Raw genomic sequence first — 13,264 nt, forward strand, 5'->3', positions numbered from 1 at the left:
ATAAATAAAATAAAAAAGAATTATTAAGTTGAGGCTCACAGAGCAAGGCAAAAGCAGAGACAGAGAGCTTTAATAAGTAGTCCTTGAAGAGGTAAAGAGTAGAGTGAAGTTCATAAAAACCATAAGGTGTGTGTGTGTTTTTTATCTGGTATATATTTGTTAGGAATGAAGTTACTGCCTTTCATAATTTTAAAAATCAGAGTGCAGAATTATATTTATCAAGTATCTCATCCTGTGGAGAATAATTAACATATAATATATATTTATTTAAATATGGGTATTATACTATGCATTTTTTTCTTAGTTGGCACTCTATGTGCTTTCATTCCTGGAACCCAAAGACCTGCTACAAGCGGCTCAGACATGTCGCTATTGGAGAATTTTGGCTGAAGACAACCTTCTCTGGAGAGAGAAATGCAAAGAAGAGGGTAAGGTTCAAAATTGCATAGAGAATATGTTTATACTTTGAAAAGCAGAGTGATTCTGAAAACGTAGAAAAAATAAAAATATTCACCTACTTATAATAAAATCCACAGATTATTCTACACATTGAAATGACCCAAATCTTACAGCTAACCCCTTTAACAAGCAATATAACTAATAGCAAATATATCTGATTTGCTTCCTATCACTAGTAGAATTAATAAACAATGAAAAAGTCAAGATGAGGATGATTTAAAGGAAACCCCACAATTACATTTCCAATTAAATATCCAAATATTTAGTATTAATTAATTCTTTTCATACATGTTGATTGAACACCTCCTATGAGCCAGACATTTCTTCAAGGTGGGGGATATAGCAGTGAACTGAAGTTCTCTTTCTATCATGGAGCTTATGTTCTTGAAACCTGTCTTTTTCCTTAGTAGAGGAATAGTTATCCTTTGTATTGGGAGAACTGTTTTGTTGTTGTTGTTGTTGTTTTCCCCAGCAGACATCCAGAAAAATATTTTTGAAAAAATATAAAAGTATTATGTGCCTCAGAAGCAGATTTTTTAAGAAAGAATCATAGAGCATGATGCAGGTACTCTATAGGTGGTCATTCCCTTCATGGTGGTAATAGTCAAGTGGGAAGCGGTGGTGGTTAGTCCAGTTAATAAAGGTTTGAGGTAAAGATCCAGGGTACTTGGTTTCTCATCCTGCTTTTCACCTCTGTAGGACTTGGATTAATCAGTGAAATCTTCCTTCTTAAGTATCTGTATACATAAAGTGGGATTAATCTCTGCCTTCCCTTCTCCCATACAATCATTTTTTTAATGATCTTTTAAAAATTTTGATAACATATATGTAATTTATCAATTTAACCATTTTTATATGTACATTTCAGTGGCATTAAGTACATTCACGTTGTTCTGCAACTATCACTATCATCTGTATTCAGAACTTCATCTTCCTCACGTGAAACTCCATGCCCCCTGTTATAACTCTCCATTATTCCTCTCCACAGCCTCTGGCAACCAGCCTTTTACTTTCTGTCTCTGTGAGTTTGACTACTCTAGGTACCTCATATAAGTGAAATCATACAATATTTTTCCTTTTGTAATCAGCTTATTTCACTTAGCATAATGTCTTCAAGGTTCATCCATGTCATAGCATGTGTCAGAATTTCCTTTATTCCATTGTGTGTATGTATCTAATGCTACATTTTGTTTATCCATCTGTCGACGGGCCCTTGGATTGCTTGCACCTTTTAGTTATTATAAACCATCCTGCTATGAACATAGGTGTACAGGTAACTGTTTAAGGCTCTGCCTTTAATTGTTTTGCTTATGTATCCAGAAATGGAATTGCTAGATCATATGTTAATTCTGTGTTTGTTTTGGGGAACCACCAGACCATTTTCCACAGCAGGTGCACCATTTGCACAAGCATTCCAATTTCCTCACACCTTCGCCAGCATCTTTTAGAATCATTTTGAGAAAGAAATGAAATAGTGAATATAAAAATATGCCATATAAAATGCAAACTTTACATTATTGCTACATACTGTGATAACAGTTGGACAGTGTCTTACATTTCAGTGGTTTTGAGCAGAGAGAAAGATGGAATACTTTATAAAATGTATAATTGTTATTGTTGGTGAAGGCAATTTACTCTTGACCTGTAACACTTCAGGGATTGATGAACCATTGCACATCAAGAGAAGAAAAGTAATAAAACCAGGTTTCATACACAGTCCATGGAAAAGTGCATACATCAGACAGCACAGAATTGATACTAACTGGAGGCGAGGAGAACTCAAATCTCCTAAGGTAACTGAACTCTGCACAATGTAACAGAAACCATTAATCAGTGTTAGTACCTAGTGTACTATTTCACTTCTTGGCAAACTGTATAATTTGACACTCCTCTTCTGTGGAAAGAAAACCATATATTTTAAAATAACTGAAAGCATTACTGACAGTATTCTTTTATTGCTAATTAATCTGACAACTAATTGTGCTTGAACAAAAGATAAGTTAAACTGAGTATCTTTTTATCTTACTTAAATGAAAATCTCTCAATATCCTGCTGAATTGTACTGTGTCATACACATTCTACCTGAGAATTTGCTGCCTTCTCTGATCACATAGTCAAAACGTGATTTTTTGAGGAGTGTCTGTATTTTGGTATTGGTGGCTTTTGTGTGTCTTATTTTTATAAATTGAAGCATAATTCTGGTTTTCTGTCTTAAAACATTTCAAATATATAAAGAATGGTAAGAACACTTTAAATTATTGGGCATATTTTACAACTGGAAAAAAATTTGAGGAGACATTGTGATACTAATATATATATGTTATAGATTTTTTTTGTTTTGAGAATGGTAATAATTGTTACTTTTGTGGTTAATAGATGCTTATTTTGTTCTTGTGTGTCAAAGTTGTAAAATTAGAGGCATATTCTTCTGGTTTGAACAGATAAAATAGATTATTGTCAAATACATTGGTGTTCGAACCATCTTCATGAGGTCTTGATGCAGTAAAACTTTAATAGTTGATGTTTTGAGTATAAATAATAGACTGTGGAAACAATCAAATGTTTAATTCTGGATTCGTCAGCCAGGAAAAATAATGCTTTATATTTTATATAAATTATAATTCTAGAGATAGACTACAAATTACCGTTCCTGTTTGTGCCTTCATTTTTCTCTTGACCAGTATTTTAAAGAACATAATTTAATTAACATATTTCTAATCTGTACGTCTATCTTATAGGTGCTGAAAGGACATGATGATCATGTGATTACATGCTTACAGTTTTGTGGTAACCGAATAGTTAGTGGTTCTGATGACAACACTCTAAAAGTTTGGTCAGCAGTCACGGGCAAAGTAAGTTTACTCTTCCTATACTTCACAAAGTCACAATTTTGTGTGTAGCATTGCAAGTAGCAACTGGAAAAAAGAAAACCAGAATTCATTCTTGATTCTCAATTATTTGGATAGCAAATATCAGAGCTCGTAACTTAGCTTTTTCCCCCGTATTTATGAAAGTCAATGGCATGAGGATGATGATGTTTCTCATGATAGAGGTTTCATTAATTTTTTTTCATTTACATAGTTTGTGACAGATATTTTAACATTTTCAAGGGTGCTTTATATTTTCTTGGCTCAATTTTTCCCCACTTTTATTTACTGTCTAAGTTATACCTCATTACTTTGTAATGTTTTTCAAAAGTATGGTTGAGGGATATTTATTTTTCCTTATGAACTGCTTTGTTGATAACCTACCTATAGTTTAGAACTTAATAAATCATGTTAATTTATACTTATCTCAAACCCTTGTGAGATGAGAGTGGACCAGGCATTTAAATGTAAGTTTGAAGAAAAAAATAGCCCAAGCAATCAGCTTGACTGTGTACCATATCATACCTTAATGATTCTCTAGCAAATATTTATTTGTATCTGTCCAGTAGAGAATATTTTCATGAATTAAGTAATTGTCACCTAAAAAATAACAGAAGAGAGTATGAAAACAAAAAAAAATCCATGTCTTTTAAAATGTCTTTTACCATGGTGCTTCTTGGCAAGTATCTTATAAATACGCCAAGTCAGATGTTAAAATTTTTTAAAGCAGCTTTGTATTTCCATAGTGTAATATTAGTTTGGGATTTATTTCAGGGCTTTAATGTCTGTCTTTACTTGTCTAGAAGTAGCTTCACTGGCTCCTAACTACTGCCCTGGGGCAGATTCAGATGAAATGTGGTATGTAGCCACACCCAATACTCTTGGCATACTTTCATTGAATCTATTCCTTGGAAGAAACCCAGTTGCAATTTCAGTATTATTTCATCAAAGAGACCAGAGCTATCATAATTGCTTTCATATCATGTTTCCTTTTTATTGTATCATATTTTATATCATATGTTTGCTTTCTACATGTTCCTCAATTGCTTGTGCTTATATAAATTTATAATGCTTTGAATAAACAAAACTATAAATAGTGGTGGGATCATTTTATACGGATGTGTAAAATAATATTTTCTGAAGAGCTAAATTGAATAAATAACTTTACTCCAAATTTTAATGAGCTATTAAATTTTATTTAAATCCCTTTTCCTTTCTACCCAAAAGTAATCACCTTAAGTGTTTTTCCAGTGTCTGAGAACATTAGTGGGACATACAGGTGGAGTATGGTCATCACAAATGAGAGACAACATCATCATTAGTGGATCTACTGATCGGACTCTCAAAGTGTGGAATGCAGAGACTGGAGAATGTATACACACCTTATATGGGCATACTTCCACAGTGCGTTGTATGCATCTTCATGAAAAAAGGTAAGGGAAAATCTTATTGTGGTTGGGACTTCTTCCTCTATGTGAATTTGGGCCCTTTCTGTATAGAGTTACTGAAATAGTGATAATGAACTCTTAAATTACGTTTAATTATTAGACATCAGATGGTTCTATTCTAGGAAAGCCATAGCGTTTTGTCTTAAAATTGGGGATTGTCTGTAAGTTTCCTTTTTCATTTGCTAGTGTTGTCGGCTTCCTCTTTGAAGCTCTCTACTCTCTAATCCTTTTTATTGTTCTGTATCTTTGATGACTCATCATGTTCAAGCAGAAATCATTTTTTCTCTCTCTTTTTTTGATATTCTTATTTCTCAAGTGGGACAAATTCAGGCTTCAAGCGTCTGAGCCTTTTTAAATTACTTACCCACCTTACACCCACCCTATCTCTAAGTCTAGGCAAAAGCTGAGGCCTGTGAGTAATTGGTTCTCTCATTCTGAGCTAGTGTCACAACTTTCTAACTTGGTCATCTTACATTTTATACAGCTGACATACAGTCCTTTTATAATTATGATAGTGTCACTGCCCAGTTCTTAAGTGTTTGTGAGCCTACTGTTGACTAACGAATTAAAGAAGAAATCCTCAATCCAGTTTTCAAAATGGTGTCTGCCAAACTGGATTGCTTGACTTTTTCTTCTCAGTGCCTTTGCTGTTACTTTTATCTCCTCCTGTAAAGCCCTCCTATTAAAATCCTATCTTTCTGTTATCTTCATCATACCCCTGTTAAACAAGTGTGATTTCTACCTCATTTGTCAAAAAAGGTCTCTCTGTAAGGTCCTTACAGTGAATCAATGGCAGTCTTTACCTTTAATTCTGTCTATAGCATCTTCTTATATTAAGAACCATTACATTAAGCAGATTTCACACCAGATTTGTAATATGTGAAAAGGAGTACCTTTTCAATTGTCATTTATATCTACTTTGAGCAGTGTGCTGTACTGTTAAAATTTGGGGGATGAGTATCAAGAGACCTTGTATTCCAGTTTCCATTATGTTCTGACTTAAATCTCTCAACCCTTTAATTTTCTACTTTTTCAAATATGGAAACTGTGGTATTTCTTTATCTCTTCAGAAAGACATAAGGATACCTGAGTTTTCAGCTTTGTTTTGTAATCCAAAAGTGATTACAGTATTTGCATATTGCTCTGGTTTTCAGGAGTGTAGCACTAATGTTGAACCACATGTTTAAGGGATAGCCATTGTTTTTGAAGATGTACATATATTTTAAAATGCATATCTCAATATTTTTATAGCCTATTGCATATTTATAAATCTAATCATTAAAAGCATAAGCAGCCTGTGTTTGAGGACATGTCTAAAACTGGTTAATTTTTACTGGAATGTATAGTGTAAACACAAATCTGCAGCTGTTTAAATTCCAAATTCTGACTTGTTTTGTTGTATAACCTTTATTGAATTTTTTACCTAATCACAAGGGAATATATGCATCCATAATTGAAATTTTGGAAAACGGCAAAGAACATAAAGAAGAAAGTTTAAATTCTTTAAACTACTACCACCTAGAGTTCTCCCATTAACATTTTATACATATGCCCACGTTAACATTTTATTTCTAAAATCAAAATCTTATTGTATATATTTAGAGGCAGCTACTGCTGCTTTTTTAAAAAATACAGTACAGTGGTTTTCAAACTCAGTCCCACAGAACCTCGAGGTGCTGGAACTAAGGTCCACAGGTCAGGGAACCAAGCATGAAGCATTCTAGGCTTCCCAACTTCCCATTCCCTTATTGTATGTTTATATACCAAGGTTTTTTGACAAGAGTTGTTCCTGTGTGAGAAAAAAAAAGCTAAAAAACCTTGACTAAATCTATCATGTTTTCTTATATTATTAAAAATTCTAAACATGGGTTTTTTGTTTTGTTTTGTTTTTCTGTTTTTCCCTCTGCAGAGTTGTTAGCGGTTCCCGAGATGCCACTCTTAGGGTTTGGGATATTGAGACAGGCCAGTGTTTACATGTTTTGATGGGTCATGTTGCAGCAGTCCGCTGTGTTCAATATGATGGCAGGAGGGTTGTTAGTGGAGCATATGATTTTATGGTAAAGGTGTGGGATCCAGAGACTGAAACCTGTCTACACACGTTGCAGGGGCATACTAATAGAGTCTATTCATTACAGGTAAGATCTCTTATCTCTCCCTTAAATGCTCTCCTGATGAATCATAAGGTTGTTTTACTCAGATAATCACTGTCAAATTGCTGCTCCAGTACAATCCAAAAAAGATTAACCAGATTATTCTGCTGTTTTTATATACGTTAAAATTGGCATGAAGAAAATGTAAATTTCAAAATTATTTAGATGCTTTCAATTTTCTGTGATCTATTTCTCCTCTAAATACAAATATTTGTCTTGTAACCTGACACTTTGGGACTCTAAGGTTTGCTATATTAATTAATGGTTAAATAGTCTCATAGGAGAGTAACCTGGATTTTAAGAAACTCCTTTGCAGAGGATTAATATGGCCCAAAGCTGCCCCTTTGCTTTGATAGCTGAAAGTTGATGGACTGTGTAATTGTGATTCCATCCCCATTCAAAGTGGAAATAGATATTTCTGCATAAAGCACTCTACTGTCCCAGGCCCACTGATCTGTAGTCATAAAGAAGTAAAGTTGACTAAACAGATTTTTTTTTTTTTTTGGTTTACATTTCAAGCCCATATCCTTGAAAACATTGCCATATTTTAAGATCATTGACTAGATGAATAGGAAGTTTAGAATATGAATCTTGTTTTGTTTCCAGAAAGGCAACATTTTCAATGTAAAAATATTTCCTACAGCCTATATAGTTTATTTATCAGTTATTGCCCATTAATGTTCAGCGAATTAGTACATAATCTTAGTACTGTCAATTCTGTTCTTAGGATATTTGTTTCTTTGTTGAAGGAATATTGTCCATGTCATGAAATATTGACAATATGATAAAGATGTTTGCTAAATTAGAAAAGGTGATGAATTTGGAGGAAGGGGAATTGGCTGCACCTGTTTGTGATATGCTCAGAAGCTTAATGAATATAATATTCTAATTTAAATAACCCCATTTGATTGAGAAAAGAAGTGGCCACATTATTATATAGAAATGATAAATTGTTACTGACTTTTGGTGTAGCTGGGAAGCTGGAGAAGAGGTGGTATATAGTTTGCTTTTGATAACAAAATGCCACCTCTTCTGATTCCAGATACAATTATCTTTTGGCACATTTCCTAATTAGCATTAGGTTCTTATAAATGAAATTTTATTTTACACACGGTTTTTAATGGAACTTACTTTTGAACATCACGAAAGTTATCTCTAGCCCTTCCTTTTCATGCCTTAAGTGCTGATAAGCACTCCGTTTATCATAAGCTATGTCATTAGTCTCAGCTTCCTAGTGGGAAGGAAAACTCAAATAGCAGTTCTCTCAGTCATCCATGATATATAGCTAGGTGGGGCCAGATGATTTGAAAATTAATATATTGTTCATTTTAGGTGCTTTGTTTTCTTTTTAAGTTGCTTCTGCATCTAGTTTGAAGCAGCTTGGCATAAAGACGAACCTTTCTGATAGAAAGGTGTGAGAACATACATTGTAGAATGGTTTGGCATGCACTTTATCCTCATTGCCACTTTACCTTAGTACCTCATTTTGTTCCTGGCATTACCTATTTCCCATCCTCTTCCCCCTTTCCTACTAGGATTAAGGTCAGTAATTGATATGAAGAGTATCCGTACTTCTATTCTAATAAACTGTGTCTTTTGTAGTTTGATGGTATCCATGTGGTGAGTGGATCTCTTGATACATCAATCCGTGTTTGGGATGTGGAGACAGGGAATTGCATTCACACGTTAACAGGGCACCAGTCGTTAACAAGTGGAATGGAACTCAAAGACAATATTCTTGTCTCTGGGAATGCAGATTCTACAGTTAAAATCTGGGATATCAAAACAGGACAGTGTTTACAAACATTGCAAGGTAAGTATTAGTTACGTTTAGTTTTGTTCATTAAAAATGAGATCATTATTCAACGGAAATATGGAGCTTTAGCATTACAAAAAGAGTCAACCTCATACAGAATGGTTACTTCAGAAAAGTTTATGCATATTTTCACCCTGACTTACAGAACTAGTCTGCTCTTGAGGAAATGTTTTGAACTGTGTTTTTAATATATAATATAAAATGGTTTAATCACTTCCTGCATGTTCAATTGACTCTACTTAACCTTTAAGAACAGTGAGAAGAAAGATCTTGGCTACATCATAGAAGCAACATACTCATTATATTTTCTGATTGGCCATTGCATTTTGAATTTGTAGTCCAATTTTGAAGGGCTACCTTATTGAAAAAAACAAAAGCATCCTTGATAGAAAATTTATTTGGCCTCCTCTTAGTCACGTGCTTAACTGGAATGGAGAGGAATAATAGTGCCTACTAAAATAGAGAAAGAAACAAGTGAAAATCACTAATATTAGATGAGGTACAGCAGTGCCTCATGATTAACTTTTTCTATTTATTATAGCCCTTAGAATGTTTTTTTTCTGGGGTGGGGGAGGGGGGCGGCATCTGATAGACAACATTGCAGCTTTTTACTCATTGGTTTTGTCTCTCCTCAGAGTTTTGGAATAGTAACCATTCAGCTTTGAGTGGTTCATAGTGGTGGGGTAATAGATCTCTTAGTGCTCATTTGTCCATCAGCAGAATGTATGGAGTTGCACTATCTGCATCCTCACCAAGGAATGCTGTCATTCACACAGCCAGAAAATAAGACATTTGTCTGGTAGCTAACCAAGGGTCTTGGAAGACAGGCCTCTTGAAAGTTAATGTTTCAGTTACAAATTGCTACCAGATTTTCTTATATCCCTGCTGATCCTAAAATACTGAGGACATAGGTTTCTAAATATGTATCATTTCAAATGTTGCATTTATTGTGCGATGTAAAGTAGAAGTCTACAAATTATAATGTAACTAACCCATAGCCATTATTTCTAACCAGTAATTAAATTCTTTTGGTTTTTGTCTAGGTCCCAACAAGCATCAGAGTGCTGTGACCTGTTTACAGTTCAACAAGAACTTTGTAATTACCAGCTCAGATGATGGAACTGTAAAACTATGGGACTTGAAAACGGGTGAATTTATTCGAAACCTAGTCACATTGGAGAGTGGGGGGAGTGGGGGAGTCGTGTGGCGGATCAGAGCCTCAAACACAAAGCTGGTGTGTGCAGTTGGGAGTCGGAATGGGACTGAAGAAACCAAGCTGCTGGTGCTGGACTTTGATGTGGACATGAAGTGAAGAGCAGAAAAGATGAATTTGTCCAATTGTGTAGACGATATACTCCCTGCCCTTCCCCCTGCAAAAAGAAAAAAAGAAAAGAAAAAGAAAAAAATCCCTTGTTCTCAGTGGTGCAGGATGTTGGCTTGGGGCAACAGATTGAAAAGACCTACAGACTAAGAAGGAAAAGAAGAAGAGATGACAAACCATAACTGACAAGAGAGGCGTCTGCTGTCTCATCACATAAAAGGCTTCACTTTTGACTGAGGGCAGCTTTGCAAAATGAGACTTTCTAAATCAAACCAGGTGCAATTATTTCTTTATTTTCTTCTCCAGTGCTCATTGGGCAGTGTTAATGCTGAAACATCATTACAGATTCTGCTAGCCTGTTCTTTTACCACTGACAACTAGACACCTAGAAAGGAACTGCAATAACATCAAAACAAGTACTGGTTGACTTTCTAATTAGAGAGCATCTGCAACAAAAGTCATTTTCTGGAGTGAAAAGCTTAAAAAAATTACTGTGAATTGTTTTTGTACAGTTATCATGAAAACCTTTTTTTTTTTTTTTTTTTTTTAAAGTTTTCATAAAAACCTTTTTTTTTTTTTTTTTTTTTTTTTTTGCCAACCATTGCCAATGTCAATCAATCACAGTATTAGCCTCTGTTTATCTATTTACTGTTGCTTCCATATACATTCTTCAATGCATATGTTGCTCAAAGGTGGCAAGTTGTCCTGGGTTCTGTGAGTCCTGAGATGGATTTAATTCTTGATGCTGGTGCTAGAAGTAGGTCTTCAAATATGGGATTGTTGTCCCACCCCTGTACTGTACTCCCAGTGGCCAAACTTATTTATGCTGCTAAATGAAAGAAAGAAAAAAGCAAATTATTTTTTTTTATTTTTTTTCTGCTGTGACGTTTTAGTCCCAGACTGAATTCCAAATTTGCTCTAGTTTGGTTACGGAAAAAAGACTTTTTGCCACTGAAACTTGAGCCATCTGTGCCTCTAAGAGGCTGAGAATGGAAGAGTTTCAGATAATAAAGAGTGAAGTTTGCCTGCAAGTAAATAATTGAGAGTGTGTGCAAAGCTTATTTTCTTTTATCTGGGCAAAATTTAAAACACATTCCTTGGAACAGAGCTATTACTTGCCTGTTCTGTGGAGAAACTTTTCTTTTTGAGGGCTGTGGTGAATGGATGAACGTACATCGTAAAACTGACAAAATATTTTAAAAATATATAAAACACAAAATTAAAGTTGCTGGTCAGTCTTAGTGTTTTACAGTATTTGGGAAAACAACTGTTACAGTTTTATTGCTCTGAGTAACTGACAAAGCAGAAACTATTCAGTTTTTGTAGTAAAGGCGTCACATGCAAACAAACAAAATGAATGAAAAAGTCAAATGGTTTGCCTCATTCTCCAAGAGCCACAACTCAAGCTGAACTGTGAAAGTGGTTTAACACTGTATCCTAGGCGATCTTTTTTCCTCCTTCTGTTTATTTTTTTGTTTGTTTTATTTATAGTCTGATTTAAAGCAATCAGATTCAAGTTGGTTAATTTTAGTTATGTAACAACCTGACATGATGGAGGAAAACAACCTTTAAAGGGATTGTGTCTATGGTTTGATTCACTTAGAAATTTTATTTTCTTATAACTTAAGTGCAATAAAATGTGTTTTTTCATGTTAGTATGCCTGTTTCTTCCAATGAAGTAATAATCCTTCATTATAAGTATTTAGGATTTGTCTATAATATTTAAATCAGCAAAATCTTGGTTTTTTTGCATCTCCTGCTGTGTGGCATAGAAATCAATACTTCAGACCTGTTTTATACAGCAAAAGTAAGGATAATGTGCTGCAACTGCAAATCTTACTTCTCTCCTAGACTATGAAGGAGGACACTCCACTGTGCTCATCTCTGTAGATTGCATTGGGGTATATAAATACGAAATCTGGTTCCTTCAAAGAATCAACAAAACTTTTGTGATAATTACAACTAGAAGCCTTATAAATAACAAATTCATTTTGAAATTTTGACCACATATTAAGTGCTTACCCTCGATACTTTCTGTTCATTCTCTCTCAAGCTCTCACTATCCCTGAGAAGTAGGCACTATTATCTCCCATTTTAAAGACGAGCAAAAACCTGCAGCTGAGACTGGTTAGGCAATTTGTCGAATCATAGAACTAGCAGAATGCCAGAACTCAAACCCATATTTCCAAAGACTAAATACATGCTGCTCTTTAAGAAAGTTTGACAGACAAAAGCAAGGTTTGAGAGGAAAATAAGCCATTTTTCTGGTACTTTCTGACTCTTCTGTAGCCATTTTGTTCAACAAATCTAAATTTTATAATGTAAGGGGAAAAAATAAAGTTGTTTTTGAAACTATGTAGTTCTAAAAATATTTAATGTCTCAAATAGGATGTATCTATATATGGATATAGATACACACACACACATACATACATATATATCCAGTAATCTCAACTAACTAGGCCGTAGATGAGTATCTAAAAGCTACTAAAAATGGACTCCCCTTTTTCTCATAGTCATAAAGTATGTGTTCTTTACTCATAGGGCAAATCCTGGGCCTCATTCTCCCAAAGCTACTAAATCAGAGCATCTGGGGAGTGTGACCCAAGAACCTGCATTTAAACTAGCTCACCAGGTGAGTTGTGGATACTAAAGTTTCAGAACCACTGCTTTAGATACCTTACATTTGGTTATTTGGTTTATTAGTCCACAGCAAATTACAGACACAAAAATAACAAGGAAAAGTGACAGGGTAAAGGAAATAAAAAACAAAAAACGAACTGGTTAAATGCAAGGCAAAAATCCTACTAGGCCGTGAGGTGCAGGGTCTTTAGAGTAAACCGGGTTACAGCCCAAACCGTGACTACCGTTCACATTGATGACGGTGAATTGTCAAGAAGAAGTTGTAATTCTATTTGATAGTTCTTGAAACTGCTTGATTGTTTCATAAGAGCATATAAATGAGGCTTAACTATAATATAATTGAAGAGAAACATCCATTTTTGGAACTTTAGAGAATAGAATGAGTTCACAGGCTTTGCAAACAAATAGCCCTGAATTCGTATCTCAGTTCTAATATGGTCTAGTTACGGGGACCTTTATCATGTTTCTTGACCTCATATTTCTTCATTTAAGATGTAGAGGATACCTGTCTCCTAAGGTTATTACAAAGATTAGGTGAAATGTAAAGCACATAGCATACC

The 13,264-nt window shown here is 34.5% G+C and overlaps 1 protein-coding gene across 4 annotated transcripts in view; it reads left to right on the plus strand.

The window, feature by feature from the left end:
- The window catches only part of FBXW7 (F-box and WD repeat domain containing 7), a 219,452-nt gene extending 209,325 nt beyond the window's left edge, over positions 1 to 10,127 (plus strand). For all 4 annotated transcript variants that reach the window (XM_017871122.1, XM_017871120.1, XM_017871121.1 and 1 more), the window contains 7 exons: positions 305 to 428; positions 2,116 to 2,252; positions 3,198 to 3,311; positions 4,578 to 4,759; positions 6,684 to 6,909; positions 8,527 to 8,737; positions 9,784 to 10,127. In XM_017871122.1, coding sequence (XP_017726611.1) covers positions 305 to 428; positions 2,116 to 2,252; positions 3,198 to 3,311; positions 4,578 to 4,759; positions 6,684 to 6,909; positions 8,527 to 8,737; positions 9,784 to 10,052 — 1,263 coding nt within the window. In that variant the 3' untranslated portion in view covers positions 10,053 to 10,127. The remainder of the gene's footprint in view (positions 1 to 304; positions 429 to 2,115; positions 2,253 to 3,197; positions 3,312 to 4,577; positions 4,760 to 6,683; positions 6,910 to 8,526; positions 8,738 to 9,783) is intronic.
- Positions 10,128 to 13,264: the final 3,137 nt, after the last annotated feature.

This window comes from Rhinopithecus bieti, unplaced genomic scaffold (assembly GCF_001698545.2).
Source record: "Rhinopithecus bieti isolate Rb0 unplaced genomic scaffold, ASM169854v2 scaffold_3878, whole genome shotgun sequence".
NCBI lineage: Eukaryota > Metazoa > Chordata > Mammalia > Primates > Cercopithecidae > Rhinopithecus > Rhinopithecus bieti.